Consider the following 19,560-nt stretch of genomic DNA (forward strand, 5'->3'; position numbering starts at 1 on the left):
AAACACTAGAAGGGTATATTGCGAAACTTTTCTTATAAAATAAACGCGTAATAGGCTATTATTTGAAAACGATAAGGTCCTGTAGCGATTTATTTACATATTGATCATCGTAAAACTCGCGAGGATACTGCACGGCTGTTTTGTTAACGCTTAGAAGTTATAGATATTGTTTAATAACAGAGAGAGATAACATTATTATTAGCCAAGACGCGTCAAACCGTTTGAACCGTAGGAGAAAGTCTACGGATAATGAAAATACTAGCATGTTCTCTTCGGTTGGTTTATGCAAGACTGTATATTATGTACACACATATATACATTTTATAAGAAATTCTTGAACCAATTGTCTATCAAGGATACTTACACATTAACCAACCAAAGGACACGGTCGATTAACTGAAACTCGCAGTCGGACGACAGTCTGTTGTCTTTGTTCTGTCGATGGGACTGCGAGCACATTTTCCAAGGTGTAGATTATATCCTTATGGTACTTACGAGCCCATTCCTTGTTGACACTGGCGATGCTAATCGTTGGGAACTTTTATTTACGTTAATTAATTCGGATCCTTGATAAATCACTCGAAACTACTTTATCACTGTCAGCACTATAGCTTATCAGCGTATCGTAAACTTCTAATCGGGTTACCCCAGGGGTTTTTTTTTATAGGCCGGTTAAATTGACTTCTTCTATTATCATTAAAAAAACGGTGGCGATAAAGAATGACTACGGCTGTGTGCACCTAAGAACCATTAAAGTGAACCAAATTCTTATATATATTTAAAGGAAAAGTGTCATTAGCAATAAATCAACTTCGATGAAAACTTATACTTTTAAAGCAATTTAAACATGAATATAAATTGAATTTAAAATTACATCTTTTCGAGGACAAAATGTTGACGTGAGCGACCGCATAATGTTTATCTCGACTCGTCAGTAAATGAGCATCAAACGACCCAATGAACAGTTTTAATATTTTATAGGAATGCCAACGGTGAAAAAAAAAACACCATACATTATTTATGTCTTGCAAACGTTTCAATCGTAGGTCCATCCGTCCATCGAAAGTACATTTGACTTTTAAAAACTAAAATTAAGTCTTCATTATAGAGATCTATTTCTTTCTGCCACAATTAGTTGGATCGTTTATTTGAATTTTTTTACAACTGTTGTCTTAAAAATAAATACGCATTTACGTTTGTTTTTTAAAAATTACACCTGTTAAAAGTAAATTTAATAGCGTAAACCGTTATAAAAAATAAAACATAAATTAATTTTTTCCCGCAAGTCTTCATATATAAGATTTCAAACTCAACGAGTAATTATTATTAATTTAAAAAAAAAAGTATTATATATGTGTTGTGAGCATTTAAAAATGTATTTAATATTTAATTTGATAAACAATAAATCATATTACAGAGTAACTCTAACAAATCGATTAGATCAAAGACAAATTATTGTTATAAAGGTATGACTACACTGTTTGATCCGTTAAAATAATTATGTCAAGCACCAAAGTGCATTGTATTAATGCAATTAATTATCATACACAGTCTGCTAAAGATTTTAAAGCCAATCTTAGTTATTGCACTTGAAGGTTCTCTGTGAACATAATATTATTATGTCTGACCGTAAACTAAATGACGAGTACATCATGTTGTATTATTTTGGAAAACAAAACTTAGAGGTTTCTACTGAACATCCCGAATCATTTAGAATACAAATAAAATAAAATTACATAGATTAATTAAATATGTCAAATCAGTAAAAAAAATAATATTCTAAACAAGTACTTTGAACATTCAATAGAGTAAGTATGTAATGTTCCAACATTTTTCACTTATCAATATTATTATTCTTTATTTTTATATTTGATTGCTATGATTACAGTTTGCAGATAACAAAGAAAACTATTTTTAAATATCATAAAAGTGTATTGTTGTTATTACAGCATTTTTAAGACTAGGTATTAAAATTTCAAATGTATGCTAACTACGCTACTCTATTTATTTGTTATTACTAGTCGTTAATGTTAATTTTATGTTGATTTTATAATACACTAAGAAGATTTCTGACCAATTAGTTTGTATTATATAATTATCATTTTTTACACGCATTCATGTAGCAATTTTGCATAGACATTTCGCCTTGTTATAAATAATATTTATATATTATTGAACATATTAATATAGATTAAAATTATAAAACAAAAATGTTTTCAACCTCAATAATAATTGTTTGATAAAATAATTACTTAAAATATATTAATAATTTACCCTTACTTTTATTATAATAGAACCAATACTTAGAACTGTGTTTTTGTATAATTACTGTTTTATTAAATACCCTAGAATTACCGTTCAGTATAAATATTTTTAACAGTTTAAAACATTTAATCACAAAGTTTCTTACAATTTCCATTAGAAAATAAAACAAATTATATTAAACAATACATACAACTGTACACAATATAAGTAAGATTTTTGTTTACTTTCAGTCAATGTTTCAAAACATGTTTCCAATTATAAGTTTTATTGTTTTGAGAAACCCAATTGCAGTGTTTTTATATTGTATTTGCGGTTGACCAAGTAAACATAAACTTTTAAAAACTATTAAAGGTACTCAAAAATTAATCGCGAACTGATTGCCTTTTAAGCTCCGTGACAACTATTATTGTTTATTTTTTACTAACTTTTTTCTAATAATTTGAAAAAATAAACTAAAAGGTAAAAACATATTTAATCGAAATTGTTAGTATTTCTTTTTTGTTCTACGTTAAAACAATATAAAAAAACTCTACTGTCGTCATTCGCAAGCTTGTTTAATTTATTAAAGACTTGGATTTGGTTAGTATACCTTTTGGAAGTACTCTAAACGCGCATGTTGTAATTTAACGAATTTTGTTTTACTCACATGAGAATTAAATGATTATTTAGCAAAAAAATCAGCTGCTTAGTAAAATAGTAAACCATTGGTAATCGTACGGACTGTGTTATTGGCGATAGAGATTTAAAATCCAAGTACATCCAATATACAGGATCGCAGTTGATAAAATATGTAGTCTTATCGCTCTGTTTTTGTGGGGTGTATTTTCTCAGAACATCGGTAATATAATATGTGTATTTACGGCGGTGGTGGGTTAAGGGTGTAGAACATTTACATCCCAATAACCCTAATAATTTGGCCATTACATTGAGACCGCTACAGTGATTGATATCATGTTATTTCCATAAAGTATAGGGCAATCCAAGAGTATTTGCGGTTGTACGCGCATATAATTCTATATGGGAACGTTTAGACTCCTAAACTTTAGAGTACATATTCAAATAAAAATGCCCATAACGGCCAGTAGCAATAACGATAACTATAATAATAATAATAACACGCAGGAAGGGTGGAATCACAAAAAATAAATAGTCAAATGTCGGAGGGTGGTTTATGTTTTTTTATTTCCACGACGATCCCCCGTGTTTTGTGTCAGCCGCTTCGGCACCAGCCATTTGCGCGCTGTCAAAAGGCCATAATCCACTGGGTTTCGATTTCAATCTTGAAATGGAGATGAGCGCACTGTAGTAAAACCCATAAGATGAATCGAATGCTTTTTAAGAAAATAATCCCTGAGGAGTATATATGTGTGTGCTCGTGCACGATCGTTTGGGATTGAGAGAGAGGAGTGCACGGCCAGCAGTGTAAAAACCACAAAATCCACATGGTTCTACGAGACGGGGAATTGAACGAAAAGAGGTGAATCTACGGTTAAGAACGGAAATCTTTTATCCTATCTTTCCGAATACTAGGTAGGTATGCCATAATATTGTGAGTATATGTGTACATGCAAAGTGATTGGGCAAGCAACAGACTCGGTAGTTGTGGTCATAGTACCCATTTGAATTGTGTAAACTTTACTCTTTACTCTATAGAAAAACATTTTTTTTTGCGATTGACTAACCTGAAGTATATTAAATGGAAGTAATAAAGCTATTTTATTCATTTCAGTGGATACCGGTGCATGCGGTTCGTTCGATTCGCACTCAAACGTCTCAGGGTATAATGGTTAAATTGTAGAAAAAGGTGCATCAGTTCCATTTATCTTGTAAAAACATGTCAGAATCGTTCGAATGCGGTTTTTGCTTTTTTTTAAACACTTAAGCCAGATTTTGCAGACAACTGGTTGGTGTATTATTAAGTTTCAAATGAATGACTTTTGAAAAATATTTCATTTCTGCTTATTGGATCAGCCAATATGTTTTCAAAAACACATCATAATATTACACACAGGTTGTACGTCGCACAAACGTTTATTTCACGATTCCTCTTCGGTTATTTCGCGGAAACGATTGAGTGGAAAACATTATAACGTTTGAGGAAATTGCAATACTACATGATTTATAATACCAGGCAAATGTGCACACTTGCAAATGCTACTACAATGTAGTATATTATATACTTTTAGTAGCGATGGATTTCAAATACATAACACGTACGACCAACTGGTTAAAGTAACAACACTTTTGACAGGTTGATTTTTTCCCCTTGAAATGTGTTATTCAATCGTTTTCCATGATAATATTATCAAATATGTTGGATTGATAACCCCACAGAAGAATATCATTTTAAAATATCGTGCCCCTCGTATAATAAAATAAGTGTTCTTTATTCATATTTCAATACAATATCTTATTTTTACATTTAAAATAGAACATATGAAAATCTATAGGTCTACGATTAAAATAAGTCAAATTGCCAATTCTCTCCCACCAGTGACTTATACAAACAAAGTGTAAAGCAAAGTTGTTGTGTAGCATTAGCATTGAATATATATACAATATATACTCAATGGTATTAGTGATTATTATTATTATAATTTTTTTTTTGAACATTTCCCAGCTGTTTATAAGTATAACGGTATATGAGACGGATATAACAGACTGTTTGAAACTTACTTTAATATGATCCGTACGACATTTTAATATTTATAAATGCGTAGGTGACTTACACTGTGTCAATTGTTTTCAGATTCAATTGTACGGTTACAACACTGATCTTTATTCGAACATGTCAGAAGCACAAATGAAATCTCAAGGAATAGTCGGCGTATCGCTTATGGTTCAGGTGTGTATAATTAGTATAACAACTATATATATTTGCAATTGAAAGATATCATTGAGCAATTATATGTACATATATTTAAATGTTAAATCAATGTTCAGTAATTTTCACTTCCTCTAATAGATTGGAGAGACGCCAAATCCAGAATTCCGAATAGTTACAAACGAGTTTGGAAAACTTCTATATAAAGGTAAGTTTGTGGATTTTGACGTGAAACTAGTCTAGATTTCAGATTATAATAATATTATGTTCTACTCGCTTGAGCGTTATATTGATGCTCATAACAATGTATGTGCGCTGTAACTTGTAACAACATCAAATTAAACTGACTAACACGCATTATGTCAAATGCATACGCTTAACATACAGGGTGGGCCAAAAGACTGTTATGTTGAGAATGATTCACGACATAACTTCTTCGGATCGTCCAATATAAAATAACAAAGAGGATAGTTTAGAATTAAATTTCCATTGCAGTTAATATTTTTTTATTTGACTAACGTTGTTAGTTCAAAATTGGAAAAATCTTCAATGCAAACGATTTACCTTTGATGTCAATCACACTATTACACTTTACAATATAACATTTCGTTTTAATGATCAAAAGAGAACAATTCGTCAGATTAGGTATAGTTTAATACTTATAAAGGTTTGCAATGAGATAATATAAACGACATAGTTGATAATTTATTAAATACTTTAACATATTAAAGCGACTTTTAAAAAACGTTCATTATTTTGATCGTTTTCAATTGCCGCCATCGCAACCTCGATGTTTGCCAAATCATTAACAATAAAAAAAAACTACTTCACCCCTATTGTAGTATCAGTCGCAAAAACGAAAACTATAGGTATTGCAATTGTCGAGCCGTCATATTTTATTAATAAAGGCTAAAAAGTAAAAAAAAAAAAATCAGGTATTGTAGGCCGAAATGAATTAACTATGATGGAATTATTATTAGGACTATTATTGCGTGTCCCCCATAGGGGTTTAGCATTATTTTTCATGATCGAAAATGAACGGATCGACGGGTCCTAACAAACAAGTTGCTCGTTTAGAGACGACAAAATATTACACATTATTTTAAAATAACAATAACCACCATCATAGTTTTGTACTTGGGCGATTTATGTCCGTCGATAATTAAACGTCATGCTTCGTCGATCCTGCTGAACTATACTGTTTTATGCGAACCCACAGCATAATATTATAATGTATGATGTCCGTTGAAATAATATAACTTACAAGTTAATCGGCTGTTTCAATTATGTATAATAATATATTCGATTAGGACAATAGAACATGTTAATGAATACACTTTAACGAACACAGAGACTCGAACAGTATTATCTGTAATACTCGATCGCGTCTTGATTATGATGAATTCCTTAGACAAGCTGTATACATAAAAAAAATAAATAAATAAATAAAGAACTTACGATTCGATTGTCAAACGGAGGCGGTCCATAAAAAAAACTTGGACGCTATAAAAGATTTTCCTGTCGGCCCTTACAAAATTAATGACGTGTCGATAATGAAGCGATAAATTGAAAACCCATTTCGAGCACGGAGCATGACGTTTTTTGGTAATTTTCGTTTTCCATGCTGACAACATACACAAACTGTATAATATAATTTTAATGGTCATTCAAATTACAATTGAATAAACGTTGAAATTGTGTATTCATTATGCGGTACTGTCACTGTGCTGGTCTAATGAAAATACATTTTTTAGCAACCTCGAGCAAGTGATTTCTCTACATAGCCCAAAATGTAAACATTATTAAAAATATATAAATTTTTTCCACAATTCGGCTGTAGAGAAATAACCGAAACGTTGTTTTTGACCGTTTATAATGAAAAGATATCATTACTTTGTTTGTTCGGAATATTATTTTATTTTTAAGTATTAACGAAAAAGTTAAATGAAATATTTACTGTGGCCGATTTCGGAACACATACAAACTCACTTTTGGTTTATTAAACAACCTTGTGCGTACATTATTTACAATAATTTCGTGTGGTCGTACACCATATTAATGTTGACTCGGTCTACTGCAGAAACGGATAGGGCGAGAGAAATGGTATAGCACCAAATGCCACAAACTTACAGACGGAAAGGATTGGTTACCGAAAAGTTGACGGTTTAGTCAACACGAACACATGAATCAATATAGATATTATATAAACATTGTATACAACTTCTGTTACTTATAAAATATTAATAACTATTTACTATAACATAAAGGAAAATTCGAAATATTTAAAACCGAGAAAACTGATTTAGATGGCCCGTCGTCGATTGCTCTGACTGTATAATTAAAATATTATTTTTGGTCGAGGGGCTTCTACACTAGCATTTCCTAATGTACATTGTATAATATACAGTTTTCAATAATACTTAACATTAAGCTAAACATTTCTTAAGTTATATTTTAACACAACAAAGTAGAATCTATATGATATGTTGATAAGATATCGATTGTGGCACAAATAAAAAATTATTATTAGTTAATTAAGTATTTCTGTTTGAAAAATTGTCATTTTCAAAGTTTTTTAATACAGTTGTTACATTAATATTTAAAAAGAAAATTGAAATTGAAAATGTATTTCGAACGATTAAAAATAATATTACTAAAATTGTATGGACTATCTTGTCGTTTCGAGTGTTACATGTATTATATATCAACTGATTTATTACAGTCTGTACGAAATGTACCGGAAATTTGAACAGAATATTACAATAGTAAAACATTTACTAGGACATTTATTATACGTCTGCAGAATAATAGCATATAATAAAAGATTTATGGCTGCATATATAGTTTATATATGCAGCCATAAACTAGGAAATAATATGTATATAAATATATTTACATAAGGTTATCTAGGCATTTGTGAATTAGTCAAATTAGTTTTCTTTTACATTACTGTACATTACAATAGCAAACGCGCACACAAATAACTAGTTTTATAAAACAAAGTGTCAGTGACGAAACAAACTAAAAAATTTTTATAAAAAAAAAATTCTAAAAAAGAACTAGTTTCTCGCACCTTTTTTTTGTATCTTTTGTACTTATCAATTAAAAATGTTAATTAGATTTTTTCTATCGTCAAGATATTAGTGTTTAATAGACTACCAAATCCGGCGTCTTTTTTCCTTCAAAACATTGTTAAACAAAAATAATCTTAATTCATAGAAAAATTCAAGTTCCCATTCAATTTAAAAGAGATTGATATAAAATTGGTTTTTATTTTATTTTTATGAATAAGATATAAAAACAAATAATGAACATATAAGGACAATGTTTTTGTTACAAGAGTGAACATATTATGTCATATGTACTAGCTTAAGTTTGTTATTATGTTGGCGTTTCAACAATAATATGACCCAAGACGATGGTTTACTTAACGTTTATCTAAGGGTCATCGATTTCTTTTTATCAGATTCTTTAATGAATGGCTTCTCATCGGTTATCCGGGATAACAATAAAGGAGACGGGTCCGCAAAACGAGGGGTTTTCTCGGAATAGTGGGAATTGGTTTTTTCAACTTTGAAAAGTACTAACAATTCAGTAGTAGTGATTATTTCTGGAGGGTCCGTTGTGTATTGGTTAGCTGTTGTCGTGGACGGTCGTTAATATAATATTATAAAGGAATGTATTATTCAAGTTGAAAATGTCCAATGGAAAATCGGTATTAAGGCAAGTCGTTCGGTATAGAAATTAAAAACTAGAAGTGACCCGTCCGTCACGTTGTGTACAGTGCACTCGTGTCTAGCAGTCGGATAATAATCGCCACTTGTCTGGGTAGGGCTGCGATAATTGTATTGCTTGTATAGCGTTGTTTAACAGTGTTTTGTACCATATTTAGAGTGGCCTTTGATTGTAATTGTCGTGTCTAAATCGTAAACGCTATAATAACAATCAACTCTAGCGTGCGATAATAATCATCGGCGGTCAGTCAGCCACTATACAATATTATATTTATGTACAATATGAGCTTTTTCTCTGTATATGAATTCGGCCACCGTTGATCATCGTTCCGGTCGACGTGCTCAAAGATGACATGAAACGCGAATAATCGTGTTTACACAAAAACATATACATATATTCTATATTATTATTATGTAAACATATTATAAGGGCTATTGCTATTTCTATTCCATGTACTCGCAGCCGGTTCGTTTATGTTCGTTGGAGTATAACGCGATTCGAGTGTCTCTGTCGATTGCACTTTAAACAACGTGCATTGTGTGTCCGATAGATTTGTATTCATATTATATTATATGAACACAAATACGGTCGATTAAACGCCAGCGATTCCTGGGAATACTTATACAATATAATAATCATCCCGATAAATATTTAACGTAATACTTAGTACGCTTGTTTTGAGTTCAACGCTGAAAAAAGCAATGGTTTTTTTTGTTCAATTCGTGCCAATTGAAACGACTATATTTTATAAATGAAAAATTAAATATTTTATTTTAGTGTATGATTTGTGAGCATATATTAAACTGAACGCCACTCGGGACATTGTTAACATCCAAAAAAAAAACATATCCACGGTTTAATGTTTTTTCATGTAGACATGCAGTGAAGAGAATGTGCTTTTTGTTGATATTGGTTTTTGTTCACTGCTCTGAGTATAATAATATTTGGTACTCACATCGTCAACTACTAAATAGATATCTATTATAGATACTAGATAAACTGGATATGATAGAACACTGTCATCTACAGATTCCTATCCAAGTATTTTTTTATAACACTTATTTTAACATTTACAAATTATTTCAACTATTACTATTATTTAAATTGTCTATACATAGTTGCAAATAACCAATATTTAAGTTAAAAATATAAATCTTGAAAAATCGTGTATGCAATTAAGTTGGATTAAAAGAGAATAGAACTGCGTTGATAGCAAAGGGGTGTATTATGTCTAGAACTGTTTAAAGAATCTAAATAAAATATAAAATCTATAATTCTAAACTACTAATACAATCAGAAAATATTTCAAGCTTTAAGTTTAATGGAATATTATTAATAGATATATTCTCTAAGGTCATACAACAAGTCACATTGCGCTATCAATCGGTCATCGGTCATCAGACAAGTGCATCACCGACGACAACCACCCAACCCCCAAATCCATATTTTCTTTTATACATAATAATATTAATTTAAAACTCGTATTGGTCAAAGCAAACAGCGGTAACAGATACCGCATATATCCTACAAGTTTCAACTGCGAAACAAGCAATAAACTGCTTAAGGTTAGACGGATGGGCTTAACGAGTATTTGAATACTAGTTAGACGGTATATGGGGATTTGTGCAGGGTCGCGGAAATGTTATACACGGTAAATACCGGATAGGAGACGACGAGGTTTCGATTTGCGGCCGAAGGAATGACTGTAGTGATAATGGGTCGAGTATACACACACTTATATATAATGGTGTATAAGGCGAGGACGAATTTCACTGTACATATGAGGACATTATATTACACACAAGCACATATCGAGATGCCGTACGGGACGAGAAGAAGGAGAAGAAACTTTGTCGTATCTATACACGCATAATATTATACTCGTCTTATATGTGTATATATATATATATATATATATAATACCTACATATAAAGGTTGGTGCCAGGACTCTGGAGAGAAATCGCGCACCGCCCCGTCGTTCACAATGGCCTAGCGTGCACTCACGGCCGTTGTGCGTATTGTGAACGTTATAGGTAGGAATATATGTATATATATATTATTATTATTATTATTGTATTACTTCCCTATTGTGCATTTGTGTGTGTGTGAATGTGTCTTATGGAAATGCTAGGAGAACGATAGGGTGAAAAACACTTATATACACAATGTCGATTTTTGGGAAACGAAAAGACAAATCCGAAAACTCTCGGAGGCGGACGAAAGTTAAGAGAGATAAAATACTTATTCCTACGAGCCCAACTGCAATATAGACAATTATTATTGTTTCTGAAGCGAAAACGGATTGAGCTATTTTCTAACACATAACAGTCTGGCCAATCAGTTGCCTGCAATCGGGTCGGAGTTGACCAAGAGCGTGTCGAATACACTTCATACTTACTAATGATCAATATATAAATTAAGGTGGATCAGCATTAATTTTCATAAAATTGTTGGTATTACTAAATACATAATATAGCCCCTTAACTTTGAACGTTTTGATTTGTGGAATTTGAGGTGAGTGGCTGATGACATTTGAAGTATATACGGAATCAAATCTGCGACAATACAATTACCGATCGTTTGTTATGTGTTATAAGCTATCGGCAAATGTAGTATTAACGCTTATGGGCAACAAAAAACATCGGGGGGATAAATGTGTCAGGGGTTTTGATGATATTTCACAGCAACGAAAGGCCATATTGTCATGTCAAATTTTCACTTAACCCGCGCACTCCTTTCCTGCAAAATACGATATTGTTATTACGAGTCGCTGTCACGAGGCCTCGCCGTTAATATTGAACATGTAATATTAAAAAAAGAAACATGCCGTTAGATTCCACATTAATTTTTAGACACGCTGGCGTTGCACATATTAGAAAATATGTTTTTTCTCACGAGGTCGTCGAATGCCTGTCAAACGTTTTGGCAAAAGTTACCGTTTTCCGAAGCAAAATGAATTTCAATAAAAGAGCAATATAGGCAATTTAATGTCAAAAATAGGTGATATTTTATCAACGGCTCAAAAAAACATACACACCGAGCGGTTTTTTTATAGCGTTCTAATGCCAAAGCGCAGATGGAAGTTATGTGACACCGAACAAACAGTGTTGAAATAATTAAAATATCCAAATTCCAACACACCATTCATTAACGCAAGTAAAACCTTGAAGTAAACACAACTGTGCGTATTTTGATGTGCCCATCTTCGTTTGGGATTTCTTTGTATAAAACAAAAACTAAAACCTATTCCAAGCTGGTAACTAATAAGTATCACGGTTCATTCTCTGTTATTATCAATTTGCCTTTTGATTTATTAGGTAAATACGAGGTTCCTACTTTAACATAATTCAGTAATTTAAAAATAATAATAATAAAAGAGGTGATTTTTAGGGTGAATGGGTTAAAAAAAAATACTCATATTCATCCGGATTCACCATCGCAATAAACTGGGAAAGCTAACCATTTTTATAGGAGTTCTAAACTAAAACGTTTTTAACATGGGTAGGTTTTTGGGCTAGTTACAAGAAATTTCATGCTACCATTTTCGCGTAACAATATTCAAAAATATTTAAAAATATTAAGACATTAGAGGTTGAGATAAATGATAAGAGAAAAGTGATAATAGAAAATTGATAAGAGATAAGAGCTGAGATTCGAGCAAAGTGATAAGCGATGAGATTAGAAATAAAAGATAAAAGATTAGACATAAGATGTAAGTGATTAGAGATAGCATATCCATGATTCAATGTTTTTCCGTGGAGCGGAGGAAATAAAAAGGTTTTTTTTTCTTTTATGACCATAATTTATATCTCCGTAAGATAAAAAAAATCGTGAAAATTCAAAGAGATGCCCAAAAAACCGTTTTGAATAAAGCAAATATGTCTATTTTATGTTGCACAAGACGTCGGCGGCGAAGGTGGATTAATAAGTGCCAGCAATAACTTTTGTCGAATTGCAAACAGATTGAGTCTATATTTAACCGACTAAAACTGCACGAGGGTGTGTCTGTTGAAATGGAATTTTCAGCAAGAACGACTTTTAACAGCCGTTTTGGTTATTGGTGTGCAATCGTTTGTCAAACGAACTGATTTCGCAACTTTCTAAACATTGGCGTTGTATGTATTTTAGCACGAACGCGCATCAATAAAAATATATTATTTTCGTTTGTATGACGTTTCAGATAATAATTGTATTTTATCCGGGTTTTGACTTTTATTAAAAATAAGAAAGTGATTGTTAGGCGTACCGGGGGGTTTTTTTTTATTATGTTTTATGCCAGCCGTCGGCGGAAAAATATATATTAAAATAAATGGTATCAAAACTACTGACAAATATTCACAATGAAAAAAAAAATGTGCATGTGTACGCGCCGTATATCCGTCGAATAAAACGAGTATAAATGAAAAGTAAACACTTAAAAACGTGACGGTCTCGAGATAACGTCAATCAAACAAATTATTGAATAGCCACGGTGGCTTTTACAATAATAATATTATAATAAGAGTATTTTTTTTTGTTGTCGGCCAAACGAATCGTACACAAACGTTGTGAAGAGGTCCTCGAATATATATTCAATTTATATATTTTTTAATATGTCTTTTGATACTATTCGAAAACAACGACGACGACGCGAGATATTCGTACAATATTCAAACAAAGTAAACAAGAAACCAAACAAACGTAGGTTTTAAACAAATATATACAATATACAATCCGGTAAGCTGTCATTTCAGTTTAGCGCGTTTCATTAATTATTATTTAATAGTTTTTATGTGTTTTATTATTGTAACATGGATAAGTTATTGGGCTGGATACAATACATTTCAATTTTCATGTCGCCATTTTCACATTACACTTTCATATTCTCGTGATAAGAGATACGAGAGTATGCGTATATTTGCGATGGTACCGAAACCAAAAATATTTTTACTGATATGTGCTGATAATGTTTAGACTGATAAGGATTGTTTGCTTTCCGCTAAAATTATTTTGCTTATCATAGGTATTAAACATTAAAAACTGCTGGAAAAGCTGTTTACTCATAAGAGCAAACTTTGTAATTAAACAATTAACAGTTTTGACATTAAGACATCGCCAATAACAGCAAAACGTATAAGCAAATACTATAAATGATAATACCGGTAAGTCAATGTTAATTTGTATTGACTCAGAATTTTCCCCCAACAACATTGTTTCCCAAATCAAGGAATCAAAGTAGCATTATTCTGAAATTATGTCTACACTGAAAGTTGATATTTTACATAGGCTTATCAAGTATAAATTATTATCATACGTAATATGCATACGGTATATTGTATTATAATGTAGGGCTACACTGATGTTGGGGAGAAAAAGTAAGCCCTTAAAAAGACCTAGCCTTTCGGTGTTATGATTCATAGTATTTCGCATGACAAAATAAATAGGTATGATGTCAACTGTCGTGATACGCAGTATCGGCCATCTTGCTTTTCTCCAAACGTTATCAGCCGGTAGTAATCAATATTCATGCTATCACTTACATGTGTTCCGTGAGATGACATTATGTTAAAATAATTTATTTTTAATTAAAATTATAAATCTAATAGTTATTCCAATGATTTTTCCTAATAGACAAAAAACATTTCTTATTGAGTTATGTCTTTAATATCACACATTGTGTAGTTAATGCTCCAATGTATAAAAACCAAGGAATGAGATTATAACAATATACACATTTTATAGATCTTTTCACAATCTAACCCCTGTGGGTTGGGGTTAAGAATAGATATACAGTAACTCCTGCTAATTAAAGGCGCTTAAAGGGACGTATCAGTAAGACACAGTAACTACTACTACAGCAGCTTGTACATCTCGCAAAACATACTGGCTCATCAACTGTGATGCAAAAAGCAAGAGAGAACTACCTACTGTATTCCTTTCCTTAGAATAAGGATAAACTAAACTATGTTGGTTGCAGGAAAAGGCTTTTACAAGTAATTGAAAGAATTCTTTTTTGCATCATTTAACCTGTCTATGGATTTAAAATATATACATGAATACATATTTATTATATATTTAATTGTATAAGAAACTATGTTTTCAGCAGAGCCAAGCAGTTTAAATACTTAGGGTTAGTACTAATTGAAAAGAATGATATAGATAAGGAAATTTCATATAAAATATGGTGTTGTACTATTAGCTAATCCGTCTTGACTAAAACTATTATTATTAAAAAAAAAAAATGATACAAAATGTAATTTAAGTACCATACTTCTCTATTAAAACAAATTACATAACCTAAATTGTAGTTATAGTAAAATGATTATCGGCACCGGTCCAATGTACGACTCATATTTGTCCAATGTGCGACCTACACCTTTTTATAAACACTTAGACTTGGACCGGTGCCTGAGTATCTTACTAATATCATACCTCAATAGTATTGAATTTGGCTCTCCTTGATTTTTGAGGTGAATAGCCTGCTAATTTGTGTACTAAAGTTTTCTCAATAATGTCATTAGCATTGAAATGTAATGAACATACAAAAGCTACAACAACACCAACTCCTTTTATCTCGAGAAAAACTAAATATTTAATATCTGTTACCTTTATCTACATTTAATAGGTTTATTACTTTGAATTTGCAAGTCCCATTTTTTTTTTAATTCCTCATTTTTAGGAAATTTGTGAAGATGGATGTGTGGATTTTTGTTGAGACCTTTGCGCCTACTGCCACTTAAACATCCATCAAAAACACAAAGAGGCATTTTAAATTATATTTAAATAAATAAATAAATAAATTATATTTAAATAAAATAAATATACTCTTTATACAGTCTTAATAGTTAATTATTCTCTACTTTAGTTCTATTTATTATATACTTCATTTACAAACTTAAGTTTTGGCGGGCATATAATTTCCTGATAAGATATAATTTATAGCCAATCACAGGCGGAGAAAAGCTATCGCCATTTCTGCGCATTCGATTCATAAACTCGTATTTTGACATCATACCTATCTATTTTGTCATGGTATTTCGTATAAGTGATGTGATAAATGATAAGAGATTAGAGATATGGCATAAGTGATAAGAGAATAGAGAGAAATGATAAGAGATAAGTAACATATCCATGATTCTACGTTTTTCCGTGGAGTGGAAAAAATAACTAGTTTTTTTCTTCAATAAACGATTCAACGGTTAACCTCTTAAGCCCCCCCCCTCCCCAATTGCGCCATTGCATATAGATCTTCTAAAATTGTATGTTTTCTCTTGTTTTTATCAGAACAAACAACTTTGAGGTGTCTACTTGATTGAGTAAGGTCAGCGGGACGACAAGAAGTCCCGTCGTATCGTTTATGAATCGTTTAGTCATAATAACACCACGGTGTGTGTGTGTGTGTGTATTTTATGTGTATATTAAGCCCGCTACGGTGGCGACGGCGACCACGCCAGCCACTTTAGGTTGCTCGATCAAAAAATCGTTTTTACGGTTTCTTTTACGGTCCGGCGTTTGGGTTTGCCAAACAATCAGACTACGAGAAAGCCAACGCACAAAGTAAACCACAACCCGTCTTTTGTTACCCATAGTAAATAACCGATTAAAGTGGTTTAAAAACGGCCCGGGAGGAGAGACACAGGTACACGCGAGGGGGGGGGAGAGTAAAACCGTTCACATTAAAAGCCTGGCGACGACGGCGACGGCCTACAATTAACCTAAAAACGTTAACGCTAAAGACCTTAAAAGCCCTTTAAGATGCCCATAACTCCGAGGGGGGGGGGGGCTGTATAGTCGTAAAATTTGGATCCGCCGACGACGACACGTTTCCTGGGGTCTCGGCTAGGAGTTTATCGTCCAATCGGTTTAAAATCCACTTTGAGGCCATAAAAAGGAAATAAAAAAAACCAAAGTAAAATTTACATCATGCACGCGGTTCGTCCGGGCGTAACAGAATAGGAAACGGGGAAACCCAATTTTTACTCCCGTATAGCTAACCGGAATATACATCTAATACACTTTAGAGTGCTCGAAATCATTTCGCTTTCTTTCCTTTTTATTGTCACAAAGGCCACAAAACTAATAAAACGCATACGCCGCAGACGAACAGTTTGAATTCGGTAATTCTACAGATCAAAGCCAAAGCCTGTGAATAAATTTACATTATTCTTAATAAATCAGAAAAGACCACAAAAATTGTTTTCATATATATTATGTATACAAAAAAAAAACTTAACCAGTCCTTTATCATTTTTGTTTTTCGTTACTTTTTTTTTGCTTCGGGTCACCCGATGTCTTGTGAATACAGAGCGATTAAAAACGCTACTGTCTGTAAAAAAAAAAAAACCATAAAACCGTACCGAATGCTGTTTCGACAAGCCGACTGTCCTATAGAAATCACTTTCAAAAGCGAAACGGGTTAATTTTTTTTCCCTTAAGTTTGCGCTTATCTATGCGTCTTGAAAATGAGGTTCACCTGAGATTTTTTTTGAAACCATTCTGTATGCGCGTTTATAAAATGTGTTTAATTAAAACTTATGAAAATGTATTTATGATAATATAACGCAGTGCTATACCGTTGATGAGTGACGCCAACTTTGATGTTTTATTCAAAGGTTTGTTTGAGTTGAGTCTATTAAGCCGGTGCAACGCTTTTGCTGTACGAGTCGTCATTAAAATTGAAAATTACAATATTTTAAGTTGAATAAGTAATGTAATCAATTGAGTTGTTGCGGGTCAGGACGATTTTTATTCCACACTGAGACGCTGTTTGTGTATTTAAAGCGCACTAAACTCGGCTTGTTGTTGTCATTATGATTTTTAAGGAAACTTTTATGACAAACGACTACATTACCGTTACAAACGAGATTGGCGACGGCTTTCTATACCATAGCGTAGGGTATTTTTTTTTTTTTTTAATGTATAATTCAACGCTTTTATGATTACTTGTTTACGTTCAAAAGTGAATCGCATTATAGCTGTTAAGGTTCGTTATAAAAACAACCAATCATTTTTAACACGTCAATGTTTACATTCGGTATTACGTACATGTTTCGCCGGAATTTGTTATTTTAAAGTTTTTGTTGTTGTTAAGATTTGTACTGATGAAGCACACCGTTGTCTTAAAGCGACTTTTATGGCGAACAAATTAACTTACTACCTCAAATTCCAGCTACTATGTTTCGTTTTAATGCTACTATGTCTGTTATAATAAGCATATTCCGGAAATATATAAATAACTACAGATAACAATTACTCAGTAATTAAAAATTAACATTTATCTGGTTATAAAATGATACTTATTTAATAGATGTACACAAAGCCAACCGTTTATCTTATTTTTATTTATTACCACAATTATTTCACCTAATTAATAATAATAAAAATGTGTGTTTAAAATTATTGTAAGACAATAATTAACTAAATGCACGCTTTAAAAACATGTCAATTTTTACCCAATATTTTTCGTTGAAACTAAAAAAAAGAGGCAAAGTAATTTTCGGTTTAAGGAGCAAATTTTTTTTCCACGTTTGACTTTCCATAAATACTAATCACATATGACCTCTGATCCATAGGGACGCTCTCAAGTAATTTAAAATAGAATTTTAAAAACAAAATTGTTCAGACACATAAAAAAAAGCCAACATCTTTAGATTTCGCATCAAAGCTGAAATCATCTTTAGATATTCTATATGTTTATATTTTTTAACGTTTTAGTGGCCATTTTTAGTTTCATTAAAGAGATATTCGATAACGATGATAAGTATTATTTTGTAATATGAGAGATTTTTAACGAGTTTAACTTCCAATATATTTTGTTTGAAATTCGACTACAGTACATTTAGTTTCAACTGAATCAACTGTTATTCATAAATTATAACCGTTTTCGTAAACAAGTTTTACTTTTCATACATATTTTTAAATAATAAATCATTATGCTCGTTGTTAAATATTTCAATAAAACCCAAATAACAATATACTAAGTAATTACTCGTCAAATACTCAAATATATCACGAAAAATGATTTTGAACACAAGCAGTTAAAAATAAACACACACATTAAATGTATACCTATTTGTTATGTTTAAACTTGATTTTAAATAGTGATTTTAAAAACATGCACATACACCCCGTTTTCAGCATTTTGATGTAATGGTCACATAAAGCTACCTTTCCGGTGAGATACCTGGGAACAAAATATGGCGATATTCTGTTTGGGTTACGTGACTCGAATGTTTTTGAAGACCAATTTTTCAGTCATGCATTTCTGGTATTACATCATCTATATAAGTATACACTGTATATTAACCACAAGACGGACATTGTCCATTGTAAAAATCATAGTTGATATTATTTGCGTGCACAGGAGTAACATATTATATGGGTCGTTCATTGTAAAAGTGGTGTAACTCTATATTTAAAAAAATACATGTTTTTGATTAATGGAGTGACATTCAGTCATGTCTTTCATTATAAAAGATGAGCAACTCAAATAACAAATAGCAAACACCGAATGAATACTTATGTATCATTTTTCCTACACATCAATACAAAAAGCTCGTTATTTCAAAATTCAATTACAAGGAGATAATTCATTTTTACAATGAACGACACATATTATGCTAGGGCCTATAATATTCTGATTGTCTATATTATATTATAATATGTGTGAGAGTTTAACACGGTAAATGCATCCGATTCAATGGCATAGTACATAATGTGATGTTATTATAAATAGCACACCGCACTGGATTTACAT

At 31.7% G+C, this 19,560-nt stretch overlaps 1 protein-coding gene across 1 annotated transcript in view; it reads left to right on the forward strand.

Moving 5' to 3' along the window:
• The window catches only part of LOC126846403 (carbonic anhydrase-related protein 10), a 64,286-nt gene that overhangs the window by 34,555 nt on the left and 10,171 nt on the right, over positions 1-19,560 (forward strand). The window contains exons 6-7 of the mRNA XM_050585766.1: positions 5,015-5,110; positions 5,231-5,297. Of these exons, the coding sequence (XP_050441723.1) occupies positions 5,015-5,110; positions 5,231-5,297 (163 nt within the window). The remainder of the gene's footprint in view (positions 1-5,014; positions 5,111-5,230; positions 5,298-19,560) is intronic.

This window comes from Adelges cooleyi, unplaced genomic scaffold, assembly GCF_023614345.1.
Source record: "Adelges cooleyi isolate 19-005CV unplaced genomic scaffold, UGA_ACOO_1.1 ACOO_flye_CR_arks_rails_tigmint_CR_PRNA_9, whole genome shotgun sequence".
Taxonomy (NCBI): Eukaryota; Metazoa; Arthropoda; class Insecta; order Hemiptera; family Adelgidae; genus Adelges; species Adelges cooleyi.